Here is a 24,987-nt window from a genome sequence, read left to right on the forward strand (position 1 = left end):
GTCAGAAAAATAGTGTATGGTCTAATTTACATATGGAATCTAAAAAAGCCAAACACAGAAAGTTTTGGTTCCCAGAAGCAGGGAGGTGAGGAAAATAGGGAGATACTGGTCAAAGGGTACAAACTCTCAGTTAGGAGTAGGTTACAGTACAGTACTCCTGAATGTACAGTATGGCGACTATACTTAGAAGCACTGTTATAATACACTTGAAAGTTATTATGACAGTATATCTTAAATGTTCTCACCAAATACACAAAAAAGGCAATTATGAGAGGTGACTAACCCTACTATGGTAGTCATTTTGCAATAAATTTGTATATCATTATGCGGCACATCTTAAACTTACACAACAGTATATGCGCACATACAGACAGGTACGTATGTGTATTATATGCATGATGTGTGCATGTGTATATATACATGAACAAACTCAGGTCTAAGACTGAAACAAATGTAGCAATATATATAGTAACAGAACAAAATGTGATACATTTCCTAATAGTGTACAAATGATACAAATATGAGGAATGGGAAAAGGTGGACTGTGGTCTAAATGCACTGACTGCCACATAATTTTCAGTAAGGACAAATGTCACTGTGAGAGACCAAAAACACAGTCAACAATATTTTTCAGTTCCTCTCATTAAGAAGTGAGAGTCTATTTTCCCACTCCCTGAACTGAGGTTAAACTTTCGACTGGCTTTCACCAGCAGAATGTGGCAAAAGTAATGGTGTACAAGCTCAAGACCTCAAGTTTCGAGAGGCACTGAAGCTTATGCCTTCCTGCTCTTGAAAACGCTGCCCGGACCCCGTCATGTAAGGAAGCGGAGCTGGTCAATGTGGAGAAAAACCTAAGTACTCAAGTGAACGGTGGGCACCAACAGCTACACAGGCGAGTGAAGCCCTAGCATCTTTCAGCCCAGCCAACTGTCAAGCTAAACGAAGTCACAGAAGTCCAGGAAAACAAGCAGAGGAACTGCCCAACCAACCCACAGGACTGTGAAAAATAAAACATAATGCTGGTTTTCAACCAGCATTAGATAACCGATAAAATCATTCAAAATGTCAAAGTAACAAGAGTGATGACTATATTTAACAGTACAAGGTAAAAATTAAGAAAGATATGATCACCTAAAATTCAGTGATAGAGAAAAGAAAAGGGGTATGGAAGACAGTAAATATACTAATTTTACCTTTGCTCATATGAGAAACTAAAAGACACTGTATAAAAATATAGAAAAAAAAATTTAAAAAAACTATATAGAAAATATTTCTGCCTCTGGTAATGACGATCTAGGTAATTAGGAATAAACCTTCTAAGGAAGATAACTTTAAAAACTATATTTAAAAAGATTTTCTTAAAATAATCAAAAATCTAACATGACATAAACTAATCTCTGGGGAAAATCTATAAGAAACTGAAAACTCAAGAGAAATAAGCCCAACACTCAGAGCTGCTTTCACCTTGTGGATATCTGTTGCAAACCAGATCTGCTGTTCTTGGTGACCCTGCAGAGTGTGGAAAATAAGACATCTCCCACAGCACACCCAAGATACGGCGCCTGATACGGCACCCCATACCTTCGCTTTTAGGATAGTTTCTGAAGGGTTATAACCTCAGGACCTGGATAAATCAGGAAACCAAGCCTTACAAAAGCCAGCAGCTTTGATTCAGAGCATCTACACAGTCCACTACATCTAGGGCCTTAGACTGGGATAAATATGACCACAAGCTGGTAGTTCTTGGAGGAAACTGGCAGAAGGAAATGTAAATTCTCCTTGGAGAATGATTCCATCACCCTAGGCCTTTAGAAGGTCCCACAAGTAATTTTTCAGAAACAAAATTCCAAGCACCAAGTCGAAGATAAGCAATTCAGGTGTGTACAGGGCCCTCTGTGTTCTCCGGTCTCCAGCTTGATACATGGCATCATCCTGGTTATAGTCCTTCAATATTCTGCCAGTCCTTAAGGGTGAAGATGAAGCATGTTATCCTGAAAACTTAAGGGGGTCAACCAGGCCCTGAATGATCCCAGCCTCCTCCTGGTCCGTGGTTCTCCTCTAGCTTCAGTCTTTCAGTCCTTTGAACTTGCTGCGCTCTCTTCCATTAAAGGGAATTTCACATAATCCCCTTTAGATGTAACAGACTTTTTTCCTTAATAAAATAATTGATACAAATAAGTCTATGCCTTACATATGTGTATGTAGTTATAAAATCATAATAAAAGAAATACCCAGGAACTCAGTATCCAACTGTGAAAAGAAAGCGTTTCCAATATTGCTGACGCTCTTGTTGCACTCCTCACAGAAGGCATTCCCTTGCCTCTCTCCTGATTGTGTTCACTATCCCCTTACTTTTGTTATTAAATAGTTTACCACACAAATAAGTATCTCTAAACATTATTTCTGCTTATTTTTTAACTTTATCACAATAGCATACCACATATATTCTTCCATGAATTCTATGGTATATTTCTAGGATTCATTTGTGTTAACGAGTGTAGCTCAATTCAGCAGTCCACTGGAAGGGTATACATTATGTATCCCTTCAATTACAAACGGACCCCGGGGTTCTGCTTTTTCATTTTCACATGCAGTACTGCAGGAATGCTCACGGACCTTCCCTGGCGCACATGTGCAGCTTCTCCGCGGCAGAGCCCCTCAGCGCGTGTGCCGCGGCTCAGAAGGGTGTAGCTGCAGCAAGGAGTGAGAATGCCCTTGGCCCCAGGGGTAGCCTGTGCGAAGTGAGCTCTTTGGCCAAGGGAACAGACTAGTCTCTTTAGTTCAGAATCCCCAAAACGTCATTTCCTACTAGCACTACACATCTGAAACAGGAAGTGGTGTTCTAGGGCCTCCTTATTCAAAGTGTACTCCATAGGGTAGCAACACCTTAGTCAGAAACTTGATAAAATCCTTAAGCTGGGCCACACTAGCCGTGGTGAATCAAGACCTGCATTTTAACAGGACCCTGGGTAATTCATATGCACAAAGTGTGAGACAGAAGTGGGGCAGCCGTGTTCTAGAGCATGGTTACCTTCAATTCCACTAATGCCCAATTTCCCTAAAATACTGGACCAACAGATCCTCTGACAAACAGTGTCTAAGATTTTTTTTTAAATTCCACATCCTTGCCATGCCCTGATATGGTCAGTCCTTCAAAGTTTCATCATGCTGACACTAGGTATAAGGAGTCTTCCCATGCTAAGCTGCTTTTCCCTGATTATTAATGAGACCGAATATGTTTTCATTTGTGAAATGCCTGTTTGTGTTTTTTTCTTGGTTGTGTATCTTTCTTTTCCTTATTGATCTTATTGTGTTATCTGTGTAATTTTGGATAAAATAAATCTTTTTCTCCCAGTTAATGGCAAATAAAGTTCTTAATTAGAAATTAGTAAAGCTCATCATGCTTATTCTTTATGGCTAGCTAACATTCTGTGTAGTGTCCTTAAATTATTCCCTACCTGAAGTTTTTTCCGTATTTTCTCTGAAAATTTTGGAAGTTTTGCCTTTTTGCATTTAGATACTTGCTTTATCTGTGATTTATCTTATACATGGAAAATTCATTCTTCAGATTGCAGCTCACATATCAAATATCAAGGAAAACTTTCATAAGTTCCCCGACTAACAGGCCAGATGTACCTAGAATACTCTTCACCAAGCATCATAAATCTCTGCCTCATGATACTTAAATGACAATAGCAATTTTACATTTATTTGCCTTTATTTGGATAATGTTTGCCTTCCTAAGAAGATTACAACTTCATGAGGTAAGGCATCAAGTCTTTTTATTTGCTATTTTATCTCCCAGCACTAAAATAAATGCCTGTCACATAGGTGGCTTTCAATTATCTGTCAAATATATGAAGACAAGTTCCACAAACATTAAAGACCACCAAAAAAAATGCCAGGAAAAAAACCAACAAAACTATCCCTTTCATAAAGAGAAAGTGACAGATGAAATATGGTATATTTAGTGATGGAACACAATTCAGAAATAAACTGTTTATCTATTTATTTGTTGGCATTAAGGTAGTTCCCTTGTCAGTTCTTAGCAGCTCCTCAGTGAGTGTACATACAACTCTGTTGGAACTAGGGAGATTAAATTCTCAACTAATAATACTATTACCCATTCAAGCTGTTCAAACTAGAAAATTTAGGTCAACTTCTATTATTCCTTTTCCTTCATAAACCCTATCAACCAATTCTTGAAATCATCTCTTGCCACCTGTCTTCTGTCTAAACGAATCCCAACCTATGTTATCATCCTTCATCTAGATAGTTGTAGTTAATTCCTTCCTAGTTAGTCTTCTTGTCTCCAAGTTCTTCCTCTTCCAGTTCACCTACCACACTGCTCACAGAGAAACATCTAAAACACAAATTTGACAGTGTCACCACTGTGCTTAAAAATTTCTGATGGTCGCTGATTACAGATAGAACCAAGCTTATGTTTTTCCTTCACTTCGTCCTTTCCTCTCACCTTCCCAATGCCACGGCCCAGCAGAAACTGGGAAACTGAGACACCAGAAAAGACACCAAAAAAAATAACCAATAAAACCAAGTTTTGAATGAAGTGGTCATAAAGATGGACATTTCATCTTCTGGGCTTAAAGGAGTAAATATAGAAAATCTTCAAGTGGAAGGTACTAAGGTAAGAAAAGATAAGGTTCAAGAGTGCCTATGAAAAACTGAAGGAGTATGAGGGAGCAAAATTATTATTATCTCACAACTCTGCAATCTCAACACAAGTTCCTGAAGCTGAAAATAATCTCTTAACTGTACTATTTGTGCCTCCAATGTAGTTTTCTAACTTATTTCTAACTTGATTTCTTTATCCAGGTAGTCACCTCCTAGTATCTATTTTGCTTTTCCTCAGGCACATCATCACCTCAAGATGACAGACATATATTAACACATCAGTGATTATACCTTAGTATCGTGTTGTAAGTTGTAGATTTTTACACAAGGATTTTATCAATGTTTATTATTATTATTTTTATGAGTAGATTTTTAAATGCTTCTTTTTAAAAAAATAAAATTGTACTTGGTAAAATAGCATTAATCAGATAGTACTATTTTACAATATGCCAGCAAGATGTGACCCTTCTTGAACTTGTATTACTCAACCAATTTCACCTCAAACTAGGAAAGAGCTTCTGAACCTTGAGAAATTTACCTATAACGACAGTTAAAAAAAAATTTAATGGCCTAATGATACCTTTTAAACACTAGCCAAAACTGCACCCTAAATTAACTAAACACAGCACTCAAAACTTACATCACTATGTTTTTAACAAAAATAATCTGAAATTCTAGTGCTAAATTATATTAATGGGCTTTTCTAAAATTGAAGAGACAAATGAGATAATGTTTAAATGTCTCTTTTATTCCATATTTCTGAATATGAACTCAACTGCCTAAAAGTAACAGCATGTATCAATCACTGTATTTTTGATAATCACTTAACTCGGGCTATGCTTTTGAATCTCAACCCTTCATGAATTGCTGAAGTTTAACTATATTACCTGAAAATGAAACTAATATAATCAAGTAATAAAATGCAATCATTCTTATCAATTACTCAGATTGGTTTTCATACAAAACCATGCTTAAAATGTAAGATTCTTACTTTGACAATATAATTTAAAAGTGTCCTAAGCAATTAAACTGCTTGTCTTTCTAGAAAATTACAAGCAACATACCTATGGTTCCCAAACTTTGCACTTAGGCACCCAAGTTGCCCTTGCAACAAACTCACAGTTCCAAGGGATGTTTTAAAATTTCCAAGAGAAAAACAGTAACATCTGTCAGAAAACCTTATGAACTATTACTACAATGCAGTGTGGAGCACTGGAAAAAATTATTGAGAAACATCAACTGAGGAAGTTCAGGAACTTCTGTAATACTGAATTTTAAAGTAAGTTTTAAAAGTAATCTCTTTATCTCTTTTGAAATGATGACAAGCAATAGGCCATATTAACCTGAGATATATTTAATTTGTCAACTTCTGAACTACAATTAAAAAGTCATTTACCAATCTAAGGAGGGAAAAACCCACTTCTTTAACATTAATTTCCCAAATTGTATTTATTATGGCTTTCATAATATAGTATTACAATTAAAACAATGGAAATACACTCCCTTCTCTTTGCCTAATGGACTAATTACTAGTCATTCAAACAGAAGGTAATTTTGTAATTATCCTTACTCTTTATTCAATATTTTTTTCAATAGTAGGCCCTTGCCAATAGGTATTCTACTCATAAGCCAAATGGCCCCAACATTTTCCAATCTTACATCTTAATATAAATTCATTCTGTCCGGTCCTATTCCCATCTGAGAAATAAGATAGGAATTGCCTGACTTTCTTCTTTTTTGTCACGAAAGTCATAAAATCCTTAGGTCAGGGGGACCTTAGATAAGCTGATCTGTAAAAGGCTTACTGAAAGGAGAAAGCAAGCAGGATTTCTACGGGACAGAGAGCCCTGGTTCTGAGATGGGCAGACTGAGAGTCAGAAGAAACAGCTTCAGGACTGTTCCTAGTATTCAGGACTACAGGCTTTCCTAGTCTGTAAACCACAGGGATAGCACTAGAGCCTGGATCTGTTACCAGACGTTATTCGAGAGCCAGTCAGAAATTCAGATTCCCAAGACTACCCTGGAGATTATTCTATTCTAGCTCAGTCAGCTGGGTTTGAGGAATTCTCTGCAAGGGATTCTGGTGCAGAGCCAGATTTGGGAATTGTGACGGATGCTTCAAGCTGACTCACCTAAGACCCAGTCAATGCTGGCCCCCTGTTTCAGGCCTGTCTCTACCATGGAGGCTCTAAAGCAAACTATTTATTTCCTGGCCTTCCCTTAAATTAGACATGGTCTTTTAAAACAGCAATGGCAAATGACATGGAAAATGAAGTCTGTCAGTGCCACAAACCCATCGTCTTCCTCTCCCTTCTTTCTGCTTTTAATTTTGACAGGTATGTAAGTTATCTTGTTTCTATAAACCAACATATTAAGGATGGCAGAGTGGAAAGAGACAAAAGACAATGAGGACATCTGGATCTGCATCTGCCTAGACTTCTTGACTCCTTGCTATGTGAGGAAAATAAACACCGTTTCTGTTTAAACCACTATTAGTTGCTTGTAATCCAAGGTGTTTCTAAATAACATAGCACTAAAAGAACAGGCAATCTGAAATGTACAGTTCAGATCTAATATTCTAAAGATCTAACTTTAAATAATCTAACTGTCTAGGGAAGGATACTTTTCTACAACATCCTTGACATATGGCTATCTAAACTCTGATATACAATCTAGAGACATCATTCAGAAAACTATCACAGATTTCCATTACTCATTCTTTACACACTGTTTCACTCGGTTCAAGAGCAGATTTTGTCACTTGTTAAAGTGACAAGATGAATTAAAGTGAGTAAATTTTATGCAAACCCCACACTAAATAAACTACATATACAGCTTGTGTATATAACTTTTAAACAAATAAATTTAATCATATCTTGGTCTAGGAAGGTGAGAAAAACTAATTACAAGGGTATTCTTCATATATCTTTCTCCATCTTCACTGTCCTTCATTCAACTTATCTATCTGGGGCTGAGAAAACACCAGCTTTAATGTATAGGAAATACATCTTCTGTGAAAGCTGCAAATAAGGGTCCACCTAACCAGTTTGGTATTTCAGACCATAATTTTTTCTACAGAGAACGGGGCTATGGCTGGAAGAATAACTGTCTCAAAGTTGAACTAATATAAAAAAGAAAGTAGCAGCTAACAAAGTGAAGTCGCTCAGTCGTGTCCGACTCTCTGCGACCCCGTGGACTGTGGCCCACCAGGCTCCCCCGTCCGTGGGACTCTCCAGGCAAGAAACTGGAGTGGGTTGCCATTTCCTTCTCCAGGGAATCTTCCCGACCCAGGGATCAAACCCAGGTCTCCCGCATTGCAGGCAGACGCTTTAACCTGTGAGCCGCAGCTAACAAAACATATCCTCAAATGGACTTTTCCACTGTGCCCTATTCCAAACTCACATTAAAGACAACTACTGCAGAGGCAAGAAAACCTATCAGCAAACACCAACTGAGATCCTAATCGTGGCAAGGAACCACTCTATACAAGGTCAGGTGGCTAACTGTGAACAAATGAAGGGGATGGGTTCAAGGAGATACTGCAAAATTTTACAGCAAATAAAAGCAAATAAATAGCAAAAGTAAGCAAATTGCTGATTTTTCTAATGGGCAATATCATCTTTAACCTTCATGCAATAAAAACGGACTGGAAATGCACTGACTTTCAACCATGCTTTGGTGGACTTTTCATTCAACCTACCGGTATTTGTTGGGTTGCTGGCTGTAGCCAGGGAGGTGTGGTTTCGAATCAGATTGTCTTGGGTTGATGGAAGGCCCGGAGCTGACCACGAGAAAGTACTGTATCCTGAAAGACTCTGCTGCTGGTGGTACTGTTGTGACGGTGGAGGTGGAAGCGGTGACGGATGGCTGACAGCTGTACTTTGACCAGAAAATGAATTATCTCTAATTGGCCTGACAGTTGGAGCATTCTGTGAGGTAAACATTTGTTGCCCATATGGATCACCAGCAGGTAGAGAGGGATATGAAATATTAGGATACGCAGCATTAGAAACAGTTGACAAAGCGTAGTGAGCACAAGTAGAGGGAAATCCCTGAGAAGCAACAGAAGAACTGGCAGAGTACATGGGTGGACTGTTGTAATGATTCACAAAAGAGGAGAGCGGCTGGGAGGCACTCGTATGCAAATGCGATGCGGAGGCCGAGGCACCTTGGAAAGATCCCGGAGTGGACCCCACAGCACGAGGGGCGGGAGGAACCCTGCCATACATCTGCTGAGCTCCTGGCTGCTGGCTGGCTGTGTTAGGAGTCGCCACACTCTGCGTTGGTACCGTATAGAGACCAGAGTAGTAATCACCACTCTGGCTATCCAATGGCAACGAGGTCATTTTCCCAGGTCCTTGAGAGTAATGTCCTGAGGGAACAATATAGTTTTGAGGAGGCAATCCATACTCAGATGGAACTTGCATTTGATTCTGTGCTGGACCTGAAAAAGAAAAGCAAGTATTGACAGGCATTAGTAAGAAGGCAACTAATTTTTAAGCACAGTTCCCATCTAAATGTTGCCCTAATTTACTTCTTCATAATCCCAAACTGTTACCAGAGGTTATCCTCTAACAGACCTGCCGTGGTAGTCAGCCTCCAAGATGGCGCCCAGCCGCCTCCGCGCTCCGGTACTCCTACCCTCGCGCGATAAACCAGGACTGGACTGGGTGACCAGCAGCATAGAGCAGAGGTAATGGTATCACTCCTAAGACTTGTCCTGTCTCAGGCACTGGCACTCTTAGATCTCTCAGTGTGGAAGATCAAAGCTGCCAAGCTGTGAAGAGCTCTCTGGAGAAACCCATTCAGTGAGGAATCGCATTCTCATAACCAACCACCAGAGAGAAACTGAGGTCTGCCCACAACCTCAAGAGACTGGAACCAGACTCTTCACACCAAGTAGTAGAGTCTTAAAAATAACCAGAGCCCCTGCTGACAGTCCGACTACAATCTCATGTTTGAGACCCTAATCCAGAATCTCCCAGCTAGACTGCTTCATGTCCCTCAGAAAGTATGAGATTAGTACTCCTTGTTTTAAGCCGGTAAATTTTAGGCTATTTTGTCATGAAGTAACAGATAACAATATACCTACCACAGATGAAGTTCAAACCTTTCTTACTGCCCTCCCTTTTTTAATTATAAAACTAACAATATACCTACTATCAAAAAAATTCAAACAATGAAGAACATAAAATGAAAAGTACAAGTCCCCTTCTTTCCCTGGTAGCTGAAATCCTACTTCCCAGATGTAGTTTAGTTAATGGTTTCTTGTGTATTCTTTGGATACCTATATGTACAATATTGGATACCTATATGTACAACATATGTAATATACATATAAACATATATATATACTTAACCACAAAGACCATACTACAGTTCGGCAAGGATATCCTTCTGTGTTAGCATATATAAATCTTTATTATTCTTCTAAAAGAATCTAATAATATTTCATTGTAGAAACATAATATTATTTACCAAATCCCCATGATGAATATTTATTCCAGGGAGTGAACTAATTTATGAGGTCAACCCCTGTGATGAATCTGCAGGATAAGTTCCTAGAATTGAAACTGGAGGTTCAAAGGGTTTAGGGGCAATTAAAATTGACCATTATTACCAAATATCTCCAAAAATGTCTATCAATTTATACCTCTCAAAAATGATGCTTCAGAATGCCTCATCTTCCCAACACTGAGTACCATTTTAATCTCTGCCTATCTAATAAGAAACATTTTAGCTTGCAGTACTAAACTGAGTGATGCTGAGAATCCTTACAAATGTTTCTTAGCCACTTGGGTATCTTTGTTACCTACCCTTTCCCCACAGAATTGTGTGTCCCTTAATAATTTATAAATGTTCATACACATTAAGCAATTAACAATATTATTATGTGCTGCCTGTATTTGCTTCAGGTTACTTAACTTTGTTCACGTTGTCTCTTGCTATAGTTCCTCAACTATCATGTAGTGAAATCTTTCATGCTTGACAAAATTTTAATTCATACTTCATAGAGCCTCCCCTACTCCAATATTATAAAACTACCCATGTTTTCCTCTAGTGCTTTTAATACTTTCATTTTTACATTTATCTTTGATCACTACAGAATGTATTTATTTTATCAGTATCATTCAAGTTACCATAACTTAATATTAATTTTATTAATAGTCTAAACATTACACTTTGTGCCACTCACTGTTCTAATGTTTTATATATATTCAATCCTTTATTCCTCCTAACCACCTGAAATAAAGAGTATTATTGTAACTACTTTATAATAAGATAAATGAAACAAAATTTAAGTAAATAAAGTCACATACTTAGAAAGTAATAGGGCTGGGATTTGATTTAGATAATCTGGCTCAAGTCCATGCTTTTAAACAATTATCTGCTGGCCCTCGCTACACTAAAATCCTACTAGCTTTCTTCAGCCTAGAAAGTCAATTATCTCAAACAATGGAATTCTAGTTTTGGTTCCAAGGGCAAACTTGAATTATCCTAGAATCTAATTTGCTTGTCTTTTGGAATGAAATAGGCATCTGTACCTTACCTCAAATGAAAAGTGAAGGTAAAAGTCACTTGGTCAAGTCTGACTCTTTGAAACCTCATGGACTGTAGCCTGCCAGGCTCCTCTTTCCATGGGATTCTCCAGGCAAGAAAACTGGAGTGGGCAGCTGTTCCCTTCTTCAGGGGATCTTCCCAACCCAGGGTTCAAAACCAGGTCTCCCACATTGCAGGTGGGTTTTTTACTGTCTGAGCCACCAGGGAAGCCCAAATGAAAGGATAATCATGTATATGTATGTACATATATATGTATACGCACACACAGATAAGACATATGTATATAAATTTCAAGCTGCTTCAAGTTCACTGACACAAAAGGTGTCACTGTATTCCTTGCCATAATAATGTATAAAATAGAAAATATGTATTTATAAAAGATACATGAATAATTTCCTTATTCTATTTTCAATTTCTACTAAATAATCTTTAGTATTTAGTCATTTAAATACATTCTCCAAAGATAACTCAGACAATCAAGCTGTAAACAAAAAAATAATGTCCACACTTCTGTAATTCCAAGTATACAAGGAACCAAAACTCAGGTAACACTATTTTACTAGGTATATAATTTACTTTTCTTATAGGATATTTCACATGATCATAGTTCACTTAAAATAATTTATTTACTTAAAAGGAAACAAGTCTTAAAATACAAATCTTTCATTAACATGCCCTTAAAAAAAAGTGTAAAATGTTCTCCTCTTACTAAAATAGATCTTAAAAAATGGTTTTGCCACTCTTCATTATAGCCCCAGAAAACCCAACAATGTACACATTTATTAATCAAGAGATCAGATAAATCTGTTTAAATATCTACTCACTCTATGATTTGATTTGGCTTATCTATGCTAAATGATCTCTGCAAACAGGACAAGAACCATCATCTTGTCCAAGCTACTCAAATGCCGTTCTTCTAAAAATAATAGGGATGTTGGAACTGGTAAAATTTATCAGAAGTAAATTACCCACCCAAAAAAGTCTATTTACTTTTCAATCCATCAAGGAAAAGGAAGGTACTTACTTTGGAGAGAGGGTGCAAAGGTAAGAATAGCTAATTATATGTCGATGCATACTATTCCTTATCAAAATCTAAATGATCCAAGAGTACCCTCCCCCAAAATTCTAGTAAAATTTAACCAAAATAATATGTGAATTAACTCTTTTGAAAGTAAAATAATTTTTTGAATGTTTAAAATCAATTTTTAAAAACCTGCACAAAAAAAAACTAAAGATCAGTTTAAACTGAAAGAAAATGCTAGGACAAGAAAATAATTTTAAAGATTTTGTCTTACTGTGACCTAACAAGGTGTGCATTTTCTTCAACTTTAAAATGTATTAGATAATTCTTAACTTTTTCTTGGGGTATATTAATAGTGAATGCGTAGTCGCTCAGTTGTGTCTGACTCTTTGACTGGACTCTGACTGTAGCCCGCCAGGCTCCTCTGTCCATGTGATTCTCCAGGCAAGAATCCTGGAGGGGACTGTCATTTCCTATTCCAGGGGATCATCCCGACACAGGGATCGAACTTGGGTTTCTTACATTGCAGGCAGATTCTTTACCATCTGAGCCAACAGGGAAGCCCAGGGTATATACGAATATTAAAGTTATATTTCTTCTGTATAAACTAAAAAATGAGCCTGGGAAAGATCACAAATGCACCCATTCTTTTTTTTTTTTTAAAGAGACTCTGTAAATTATGGGAATTTTACTAGTATTAGCATTTTCATTTACTTATATTCCCGATAATTGCCTCAGCAACTGTGGCAGTTTTAAAACACGGTCGCCAAACTCTTTGACACTCTGCTGATTAAAGGGTAGGATCTGTCTACTCCTCCTGAATTGGAGCAGGCTTATAACAGCTTCCACCAATAAAGAATGGCAGAAGCAAAGCTGTGTGAATTCCCAGACTCAGTCATAGACAATTGAGCATCTGTATTGTTTGACGGGATTATTTGCATGTGGATCCCTAAGCAACTCCATAAGAAGCCCATTTACTCCACAGCTGCCATGGTCTGAGGATGCCAAACCACACAGATTGGTCACTGCTAGGCACTCTGGTTTGAAGTGCAAGTCTGATATATTCTAGTCTAAGTGCCAGATGTGTGAATAAATGAGCCTTCAAGATCATCCTAATCTCCAGCCATCAAAATCACCTTTGCATCGTCCCAGCTCTGGCCCTAGGCATTCTAAAGCAGAGAAAAGCCATCTTTGCGGTGCCCTGTCCAAAGTCTTAGCTCAACACACTCTGTGAGCATAATGGTTGTTTAACCCCTAAGTTTTGTTGTAATTTATTATGTAGTAATAGCAACTAGAATAGCAATTACTATTTTTAAAAATTCAGGATTCAGATTCTAAAGCCAAAATACTATTTTCAACAGCACACACAAAAAGTAGTATTAAAAATACAAATCTAATGAAATATGTGAAGAATCTATATGTAGAAAACTAGAAAACATTGACGAAAGAAATCAGGGACTTAAGTAAATGGAATGATATACATCTTTGTGGACAGGAAGGCTTGACATTAAGATGTAAATTATCTTAATTTTGATCATTAGATTCAATACAATCCCAACAAAAACACATGAAGGCTTTTTTTAAAAAATAGATACCAACAAGATGATTCTAAAATTTCTAAGGAAAGGCAAGGTACTAAAATAGAAAAAAACCAAAAAAACAAAAAAAAAACTTTGAAGAAGAATAGCAGATTGTTAGTTCCTTGTTTAAAGCTTTCTAATAGTTTCTCTTGCCATTAAGAATAATTCAAATTCTCTAATATGGTAAGATAGTGGGAGACAGGATAATCCCTCCCTCACCCCACGTCCATGTCCTAATCCCTAGAACCAGTGAAAATGCTAGGTTACATGGCAGAGGGGTGGTAACATTAGAGATAGCATTAGGGCTGTTAGCCAGTGGACCTTCGAAGAGGGAATATATAATCCAGGTAAGCGCCACATAATCATTAGAATCCTTAAAAGGGGAAGAGGGAGGCAGAAGAGCCTCACAAGGAGCCGTGACTACAGAAGACTCCTCTGAGAGAGGCAATGTTGCTGGCTCTGAAGATGGAAAGAGTGGCCAAGAGCCAAGGAATGTGCACAGCTTCTGGAAGCTGGAAAAGGCAAAGATATGGGTTCTCTCCTAGAGCCTCTAGAAGGGAACGCAGCCCTAATGACACCTCGATTTTAGCCCAGTTAGACTTCCAACCTGCAGAAGATGGACTGGTGTTGTTTGAAGCCACAGTCTGTGGTCATCTGTTACAGCAGCAGAGATAAAACCAATGCAAAGACTTTTTATGCTCTGACCCCTGCTTGTGTGTGTGCTTGTGTTCAGTGCTACGCTGTGTCCGACTCTGACCCCATGGTCTGCAGCGCACCAGGCTCCTCTGCCCATGGGGTCCCCCAGGTAAGAACACTGGAGGGGGTTGCCATTTCCTTCTCCAGGGGCTCTTCCCCACCCAGGGATCGAACCCGTGTCTCCTGCATCGGCAGGCAGATCCTTTACCACTGAGCCACTGGGGAAACCTCGACCACTCACCGCTCACCACTCCTCCTTTTCACAGTGATTTCCTAATGGTATACCTTAATATACTGCAAGTCCTCACATGAGTTTGCCACACTTTGATCAATAAAATGTATTAACAGCTCTGCTACAACTACGAACGCCGAGTGTTGTGATGAAGTGACACAGAATGCCGAGCTGGTAAAGAAGTGTAACTTGCCACAAGAAAAGCAAAGGAGCCACAGCACAACATCAGGTGAGGCTGCAGGCTAGAGCTTTGTGTCAAAAGGCCATCAGAGGGGTTGCTGGGGCAGAATATTAAGTTGCCTCATAAAGACTTCTGAAGAGGATCACGTTAATATAGTTTTCTTGGAACTTGCTGTTTTAAAATACATGTGTTCTAAGTTTAACTCCTTCAAGAATGTCACCAAGAACTTCAGCACTAAAGTAGCCATGAGTGAAAAGGTTGAAAATCTCTATTCCACATACACTCACTCTTAGCACAGAGAGTTATCAAGTCATGCTTGTTCACTTCCAACTGTTCACACAGGCTCTTCCTTCTACCCGCTTCACCTGACCAACTCTTACTCATCCTTCAGCTCTCAGCTCTTCCTCTAGAAAACATTCTGCAATTCTACAAGTCAATGCCCGCTTAATGTTGTACTACAGTATATTGGACCTCTGTGACAGCACTTTCCACGTGGAACTGTAACTAAGTGTACACTCTATAAGTCAAAAACCTGGGCCTACTTTGCTCTCGGCTCTATCACCTTAAGGCTTAGGATAGTGACTGGTTCATGGATTCCACTGCTGTATTTTTGAAGAAAAAAAAAGTGCAGTAAATAATCATCAAATATTTCTGTATCAGGCATTTATCTCATCACAATTATCAACAACTACATGATATTTAAGGGCTTCCCTGGTGGCTCAGTGGTAAAGAATCCGCCCGCCAATGCAGGAGACTTAAGAGATGCAGGTTCAATATCTGGGTTGGGAAGGTCCCCTGGAGAAGGAAATGGCAACCCACTCTAGTGTTCTTGCCTGGGAAACCTCATGGACAGAGGAGGCTGGTGGGCTATGGTCCATGAGGTCCCAAAGAGTCAGACACAACTGAGCGACAGGATGCATGCATGCACATGATATTTAAAGAGAAAGAATTTAAAACTTAATACTTATACTCTACTACCAGAACAAATTACAAGTCTGACTATTTTTTTCTCTGCCATTCTACACTTTTTATTCTTTAGTAGTTCAAGTATAAGAACACTCAAAACAAAAGGAAAGTAAAAATCTACTGCATTTCATTGCATCTAGAGTGTTTTGACATTGCCGCTTTTTTTCCTTCTTACTAGATGTATGAGTTTCCCAGTACAAATGTAATAAATTACTACAAATATAGTGGCTTAAAATAGTACAAATTTATTACTTTACAGTTTGGAAGTCAGAAGTCCAAAATCAGTTTCATTGGGCTAATGTTAAGGTGTCATGGGCAAAGCTGGTTCTTTCTGAAGCCTGAGAGAATCCATTTCCTTACCTTGTTCAGCTTCTAACGGTCACCTGCATTCCTTGGCTTGTGGCCCCTTCCCTCCATCTTCAAAGCACATCATTCTAACCTCTGCTCCTGTGGTCTTGTTACTTTCTCTGTAGGTTGACTCCTCCAGTTTCCAATAAGGATGGTTGCAAGTATATCAGGCCCACCCAGATCCAGGATAATCTCCCCAGCTCTAATTACAGCTGCAAAGGTTTTAGATGGTCAGCCTGACTGATATTATCATACACAAGTGAGATACAGCCTCTGATTTTCTATAAGCACCCTTGCTATCCTTATTGAGAGAAAATTATCACAAAATCTACCCAAAGGATAGATTTGCCTCAGTGACATAATATCCTTCCTGAGATCAGATTCTCACCAAAGGTAAACTGATTCTAGTCCTGCTTCATGCAAACTTGATATGAAAATCAAAATTTATACAGCAAGTATTTTATGGAACATCTAGTCACTACACGGAAAAAATCATAGGCTCTTACATGTTTCCTCATTCCCCTCATTCCATAGAGAAGTAAAATTTTGAATATAAAAATGTTTGCTTCATTAGTCCTTTCCTGAATTGAAAAGACTCAATTAATTCAGGAAAAATTGAATTCCTGAATCAAATTCCTGAAATTCAAAAAATTTCAACATTTAAAAAAAATTTATTTTCATTTTTTATTTTTTGGTCAGGCCACACAACATGTAGGATCTTAGTTTCCCAACCAGAGATCGAACCTGCATCCCCTGCAGAGGAAGTGCAGGGTACTAACCACTGGACTGCCAAGAATTCCAGAATTTCAACTTTTTTAAAAAGGCAGATTAAAAAGTGTTTATTATCTTCAAAAGAACATCAAGGTCAGCAAACTACAAGCACCTCTGTCCTACTGAAATACAATTCATACTAATTTGGAAAAGTAATTACATTACTAAACATTTATTTCATTCATCGCTGAACTATCAAGAAATAATTCAATATTCAGCCTGTATGTAGTTTAACAATCATCTTTATTAAAACATTGCCGAGCCAGTTGGTGAACAGTCACAGTCCTGACCCTGCTTCCCTGTTACATCCTACCATGCTGGTCCCTGGCCCCAGACCCACTCACAATGCAGCAACTGAAGGAGTAATCCAGGCGCATTACAGTCTGACACAGTTCTGCGCCAGTGTCAAGGCTGGGATCTACTCAGTGGTCAGTACGTTAAGTACTAATTACTAAATATTTTGAATATAAAGCATCAATAATATTGCTAAAATACATTTTTAGTGAGCATAAAATGTATACAGACACATACAGCTCCAAAAAGTCTGCAATTATAACCCTAGTGATTTAAAAAATGGGGAGTCTGAATGACATCTGATAACCCTGGATTATTCTTCCTGATGGAAGGCTAACAGCTACAAAGGTAACTGTTCCAGTCACGGCTGGCAGACAGAGCCTATGGAACCATTTAGATGAACTCTCACTGCACTAAGTATAGATTATTCCTGCCACTCCATCAGTTGTCCTCTTGGATGCCATCATAATGACTGCTAAGAGTAAAGGGGCCAAAAGAAAACCAATATTGATTGAAAACCTACTACATGCCACGTACTATGCTTTTTTATCCATAATCTTATATAATTCTCATAAAATCCTGTGAAGTATCACTATCATCACTTTACAAACAAGGACGTGAAAGGTTATTAATTCATACAATTTCACACAGTTCGGAAGTAGTGAAGATGCCAGTCAGTGAAGGTTCCAAACCCATTTCACAATACCTGTTTCTCAGAAACACTAGGAAAAACAAGCGAGTTAGGACTTGGCTACGGACTAGGCAAGGCATTTTACTACTCCCTCTTGCTTCCCTATTTTACCTCCCTTTTCCTCAATTCCTTTTCCTGGCAGCATTCGGGACGCAATCGTAGAAAACTTAAAACCCCTCTTCCCACAAACCAGCTAGCTGAGGTAGTGGCCTATTGGAGGAAACCTTCCAAGAGCAGATTCTTTGTGGGGAGGGCTGGACAGTGTGAGAAAATTAGTAGCCAAGTTCACGTACTCCATTGAGTGCCTATCGCATGCTGCCACTGGGAACATGAGGAGGAAAACTCACATGGTCTCTGCCGCCTGAAGAATTTATATCCTGGTGTTTTGAAGGAAATGGAATGAAGGAGCCCCTCATTTGCAAAGCATCTCATTTTACTAAACACCAGGTACTTTAAAAAACAGCACCTCATTTAATGTAATCTTCTCAACAACCCTAAGAGGAAGGTAATATTCTCCTCTGAAGCCCAGAGATGTTAAGTAATTTTCTCCACAAAACCTTGGGCTGTAACAGAACCTACACCTTTTTTCACTAGCCTACACTTTCTGGCAATTCTGAGTATGCTTAACCTACTGGAAATAATAGCGGCTTCCTCAGGGCTGAATACAAGATCTGCTCTAACACGCAGTGCTAACTCTGAAGATGCTCTCATTTCTAGGAAAGTCCATTGAAGATTGGCTCAAAATCCCTTCTATTTCAACGTCTTTAGCATCTAATACTTCAGGGTTTACAGATCAATCAGAAAGATGGAAGTTAGCTGAAATACCGGGATCAGTGGCAATGAATGTGATCTACAAAAATTATTACACATATTATCTCAGAAATTGAGGGGGAGGTGTGGGGTGGGAATGAAAATATAAAATAACTAAAACAACACAACAACAAAAAGTAAAAACAATCCAGATAACAGACACTTGTGTATATATTTTATAAGATCCTTGAGACATCTATTCACCAGTTTAGGAGGAAATTATGTATGCAGAAAGTCATATTATACCATGGCACTGTCTTCAAGAGAGGACCAGATGCTTCTGGGTGGCTGTAAAGGAAGACTAGAAACTTGAGACAAGGACACTGCTCTGATCAAAAAGGACTTACTTCAGATACACTAGTATCTGTATGTACACTTGTATGATTTTAAATTTTGCATGTGCTCTCAAAGTTGAACCGTTTCCTATAACCCACCAGATAGTATTCCTGAGTGAAAGGTATGTTTATGTAATGCTGCTGCTGCTGCTGCTGCTAAGTCGCTTCAGTCGTGTCTGACTCTGTGCGACCCCATAGACGGCAGCCCACCAGGCTCCCCCGTCCCTGGGATTCTCCAGGCAAGGACACTGGAGTGGGGTGCCATTTCCTTCTCCAGTTTATGTAATGAAGTCTAATAATAAAGTAATGAAGTCTGATAATTCCCATTACTATCTCATCTTTCTTGCATTATGGACAATAAAATGATAAAACTGCCGATAGTATCATTCTTGGGAAAGGCACATGGTAGGAAGAAAACACATTTTCATTTGAAAATGAGCACCATTTGCTTCCTAAAAGAAGAATCAGAAAGCAGAGTTTTACTGATAAATCTGAGTGCCCCCCACCAAAACAAACAAACAAGCAAACAAAAAACCACTTCTAAAATACCTCTTTCAATTTAAGTCAACTGGGAGAAATTATGGAGTTATGCCAGGTTGCCTGGTGGCTCAAAGTAAAGAATCTGCCTGCCAATGCAGGAGATGTGGGTGCAATCCCTTGGTTGGGAAGAGTCCCTCGACAAGGAAATGGCAACCCACTCCAGTATTCTTGCCTTCAAAATCCCATGGATGGAGGAGCCTGGCAGACTACAGTCCACAGACCCAAAAAGAATTAAACATGACTTAGCAACTAAACAACAACAATGGGGTTATGCCGTAATTACCAGGATATTATTCACTCAGTCTTTCCTTGTTTGAGGACTCTGTTTTGGAAGGACTCTTAAAAGGCAAAGTGTAAGCTGAAAAATATTCAACTAATACTTTCTATGAAAATACAATGATTCTAAACTACCCATATGCTGCTCAGTGAAAAACTGAAGTATAGAAATGTAACTCCAAGGAAGAAAGTTCAGAAAGAAATAATTCACAAACTCAAAGAAATCAAATCGTATCTTCAAATAAGTGGGGGGGGGGGGGGGGTGGAGGAATAAGTGGGGAAAGTATGTTAACAGTTAAACACAGAAAACAAGGAAAAATATTAATGAAGTCTGGGCTTCTGCCCCCCAACCCTTTCCAAAGTCAAAGTTTCCAGTAAGAGACTTCTTAGAGTCTGTTAAGAGAAAGAGATCTGGACTTTAAACTAGAAAAACTGTATTAAGCTTCATTTAACAAATGAAACTATAACTTGTTCTAGGCCTCGAAAATACTGAGTATACAGCAGTGAACAGGATACAGCCAGTCACCCTCAAGAAGCTTATACAGGCACAGGTAAAAAACACCCATCCAAAACTTTCTGGATCTTGATTTTATCTGTTTAATTAGGGAATCGAACTAGGTGTCTTACAGCCTGTACTCCAAAAACACCTGAACCTCCACCTCTATTTTAACCACAACAGCTCTGCTTTTTTCAGATGTCTGTAGCAGGGCTCTACAAATTCCTCTGGGAAAAGAAATCTGTTTTTAAAAATGTTTGATAAACACTAAAGCAAGTGATTGGTAGGTACCACTCCAGTTTTACAACTGTCTTCTGTGATGTTTCAAACTCATACTTCTGATCTATTTCTTTTTCATCACGCCTGGAATTCCAGAGATATAAAAAGGCAAAATAGTTTATGCAGGACTGAAGAATCAATCACAAACCCAAATGATTGCTTAACCGTTATCTATGGATTCCAAAAGCAAAAGTTACTTTTCTCCGAGATTAACAAGCAAAACAAAAACAGATTTGATCTTGTTATTTATCTACTTAACCCACTTATTTTCACAAAAACAAAAAAAAATTAACTCTAGTTCTTTATCTTAATTTCCAAATTCCTTAACACTCAAGACCTTTCTGTAATCTGGCCCCTTTCAAGTATTGTTTTCAGCTTTAATCCCTTGGGTTTTCCCTCTCACCTGGCACTCTTTTTGCTTCTTGGTTCCTAAATTTTTCAACTTTGGTTCATGCCCCTGCAACAGCCCTCCCCTCCTGCCTCTATCTGTCAAATTCCTCAAGGTCATAACCAACTTGAACGTCACCAAAATACATGTCAATTTAGGAGAAAGGCAGGGATTTTGTTTTATCTACTAGGCTAATCTCGAGTCCCCAACTGCAAGCATGCAACAAATGCTGAAATGAATTATATCAAAGGAAAGTAATGATTATAAACAGTAGAAAGCAAGCATCATTTATATCTGGCTTCTAAATGTATCAACTGATTTTTTACATATTTAACATCTTGATTACAACTGATATCCTGTCACTCCTTGAGTATTCACAAAATTTGTAAGGCTAAGGCAAATATTTGTCACCTTAAAAACTGTACACTATGACAATAATGCATAATCAGAAAATCAAGAAAAGACACAATCCTTGGATCACTATTAAACATGGATTTACAATATTCTAAAAGACTGGGGATCTCTTCTTTCAGTTCTTCCACACACAAAGCTATTTCAAAAACTAAACAAAAACAAGAATTTATGCTAAGTTTACAAGAACAAAAACTGCTCAAAAATAATATCTTCATGTTTGTTCAGGGCAGAAGAACAAAACCTACTACACTGTTTACATTTAAAACCCATACAGTAAACAATGACCAGAAAAAGTACTGCATGTAACATTGACAACTATGGCTGATTCAAAGGATTATGAAGACTAAGCCATCACATTTGACTTACAAAAAAAAAATAAAAACCTCAACTTCTGGTTCTCAGGATAAACGATAAACTGCAAGCGTGAACAGCATCAGCTATAAAAATTAAATGTTCGCTGAACTGATTTATAAAGTCCAGTAAGTTTTCACTAGCAGACTGGGTAAAATAGGTCAGTCCAACAATCATTTGAAGAGCACCACCAGACTTTGTTCTCTTATACAAACAGAGAACCAGACATATTCTTGTAAAGTATTCAGTCAATTAGTGTCGAGCGTTCTCATCGGAAATATTACCGTTTATACAGAGACGGCCCCTCTCCCCGGGCCCCATCCACTAACTGAGGGAATGGATATTCTACAAGCATCATTTTTCAGCGGAGACTGTTACGTCCCCAAAGCCCACGACCTTAGGCTGAAAGCGGCCTTCACGTTGCAATGCCTGCTGCCGGTATGAAGGCCTTGCCTCCAACAGGGCCAACTCTGGCACGTTTTTGTTTCTGAAAGTGAAGCTGGGGGACGGGGGAGAGGCGGGGGACACCCAGATCTAAAAGTATTCGTTTAAATCCGTTTGACACCTGCTCCTTTTCAAACACGACCAGCCAGTTCCAGACGCTCGAGTAGCGGCCGCAACAGCAACGACAGATCTCGAAGGCCGAACTGGGTCAGGGTTACAGTTACACTCGTGTTGCCTATTTACACCCTTTGTCTACAAACTTGAGCACAAACTGAAGTTTCCTTCCAGGCAGCGTGCTCGCCGGGCCTCAGAAATCAGAGCAATTTTCCCCGAGACAGGAAGGGCACAACCCTCCTCAGCTCCATGGCTACAAGCAGCCTCCGCCGGACCACGCACTCTGCGGCCCCGGGTCTCTCCGCGACAGGGGTCGCTCGGGGCACCTCGCCCGCGCCCGGGGCTGGATAACCGCGATTCACGTGGTCTCTGGGCTGCCCCCTTTCAACGCCCCAACTCGCCCCGGCGGTTTAGGGCCTGGGGCCACACTCCAGAAGCAGCCGCAGCCCGCGATGCCCCGGGTCGGCCCCGCGCCGGGGCGTCCGTCCCCTCTCTCCCCGCCCCCCGTCAGGCTCCCGCCGTGCGCCCCCCGCCCCCAGCCCGGCAGCCCCCAACTCCCGCCGCCCGCCGGCCCTCCCCGCCGGATCGCGCCGCGCAGGATGCCCCGCCGGCAACTAGGCCCCGCGCTCCGCCCCGGCCGCCCTCCTCACCGTTCTGCTGGTGCGGCCCCGGGCCCGGGCCTGCCGGCGCGGCGGCTCCTGAGGCGGCGGCTCCGCCAAGCTTGGGCGGGATCCGGGCGCTGGCGGCCGGATGAGGGGACCCGGCGGGGGCCGACATGACGGCGCTGCTGGCGGCGGCGGTTCGGCTTCGGCAGGGTGGGCGGAGGAAAAGGGAAGGCGGGGCCGGAGAGGCGAGAGGAAGAGGAAAGAACGCGGCCGGCGTCACCGAGGGAGTCACCCGGGACCGCGGCTGGAATGCTCACGCCCCACTGCGCAGCCCAGCCGGGCCGCCGCGGGCACCAGGACCCTGCCCCTCCGCCGCCCCGAGCGCGGAGCCGCGGGACTCCCACCCCCGGTAGTTCCCCTCAGGCACGGGCTGCGCTCGCCGCAGCGCCCCCTCCAGGCGGAGCCGGGCGCACCCAGGCCGGAGGCGGGGCGCGGGGCGGCGGCCTCCCCGGGCGAGAGTGGTGGACCTGGGTCGAAGGGGCGCGAGGCGGCGGTGGGGACGGAGTTCGAGAGCTGCGTGCGGAGCCCAGCTCCGGAGCCCAGGGATACGTCTGGCCGGACTGACCCCAGTCACCCTTCCTCCGAAGAGGAACCCGGGGTTTGTCTTTGTTTTTCTAATCTTGAGGTGTTTTCCCCCTTAATATTAAATTCTGAAGGAAATAGGCATCCAAGCGCCCTGCCCTTCGGCAATTATAATGCAAGGCAAAGGAAAAAGAAATATTTCTCTATGATAAACACAGAATCTCAGTCAGAACGGAGAACTTTTCGCACTGACTTACATACTGGGAAGAGCAGAGGGGAAGATGGAGTAAGGGAAACTGAAAGACAAACTTCACCTCCTCGAGATTTTTGCCAAGGGTTGGCTCATCCTGCTGGTATTCAGAAGAGAAGCTGTAGCACCCAAAGCAAGAACTCAGCTTCGTGTGTCCCCGTGAGGGAAATCTTTGAATCTCTGGCATGTCCCAGCATGCTAACTGGCAAGCAAGCCCTGGACTACATTACCCAAGTCGTTTTGCCATCTTATTCTGGCCACACTTACTCTGTGTTAGAAATGAAATTGTTCAAAAACATCGAATTCCGAATGGAATCTAGCAAGATGATATTTCTAATTACTGAATGATTATACCGACCATAAAGTGAGTTGTAGAAGAATGCAAAGTTCCCCTTTTAATTGTTGCCATGAATTAATGATACTTGGTGCTTTAATGCACCACATGAATCACAAATAAGGTTTCAGTAGTTGAATTTGTAGGTTTTCTTTTTGGAATTTATGTTTATTATTTCCACAATTCTGGTTAATTTTTCGTTTCCATTTTATACATTTACACTAATAAAGGACCCAAACAGTACCAAATGCTAAAATATACTAGTTCCTGCATGTGGAAGATACGTTGTCAGATTCTTAGGTTTAAAGCCTATGAGTTTGTTAAATGTAAATTTTCAGAATCTTTAGAGAAAATTACACATATAAGACGATCCTGTCCTAGAAAACAGTATCACATTGGTAAAAACTACTTGAATTTTTAACATTTTAGGTAGATAATAAAAGAAATACATTGTAAGAGAAAATAGTATAATGGGCTATCATATACTTATCAACAAGTCAACATTTGTCAATTCGGGATAATCTTGTTTCATCTATACTGGCACCAACCTCTACTCTCCTGAGATTATTTTGAAACAAATCTCAGACATACTATTTTATAGGTAAGCATTAAACATGTATCTTTAAATGCATAACATAATCACAATACTGTTACACCTAAAATCATTAAAAATAATGTATTTGTATATCATCAATATACAATTAACAGTTGTGTTTTGTAGTAGTTTGTACTTTGGAGTTTTAGGATTTTCAACAATACATTATATTTCATCTACACAAAATGAGCAAGTGCTTTT

At 40.0% G+C, this 24,987-nt stretch overlaps 1 protein-coding gene across 4 annotated transcripts in view; it reads right to left on the reverse strand.

The window, feature by feature from the left end:
* SEC24B (SEC24 homolog B, COPII coat complex component) overlaps positions 1-23,356 on the reverse strand; it is an 80,709-nt gene extending 57,353 nt beyond the window's left edge. For all 4 annotated transcript variants that reach the window (XM_065907541.1, XM_065907540.1, XM_065907539.1 and 1 more), the window contains exons 1-2: positions 23,071-23,356; positions 8,333-9,076 (exon numbers count right to left, since the gene is read on the reverse strand). In XM_065907541.1, coding sequence (XP_065763613.1) covers positions 8,333-9,076; positions 23,071-23,197 — 871 coding nt within the window. In that variant the 5' untranslated portion in view covers positions 23,198-23,356. The remainder of the gene's footprint in view (positions 1-8,332; positions 9,077-23,070) is intronic.
* Between the last annotated feature and the right edge of the window lie 1,631 nt (positions 23,357-24,987).

Source organism: Muntiacus reevesi, chromosome 16 (genome assembly GCF_963930625.1).
Source record: "Muntiacus reevesi chromosome 16, mMunRee1.1, whole genome shotgun sequence".
NCBI classification, from domain to species: Eukaryota; Metazoa; Chordata; class Mammalia; order Artiodactyla; family Cervidae; genus Muntiacus; species Muntiacus reevesi.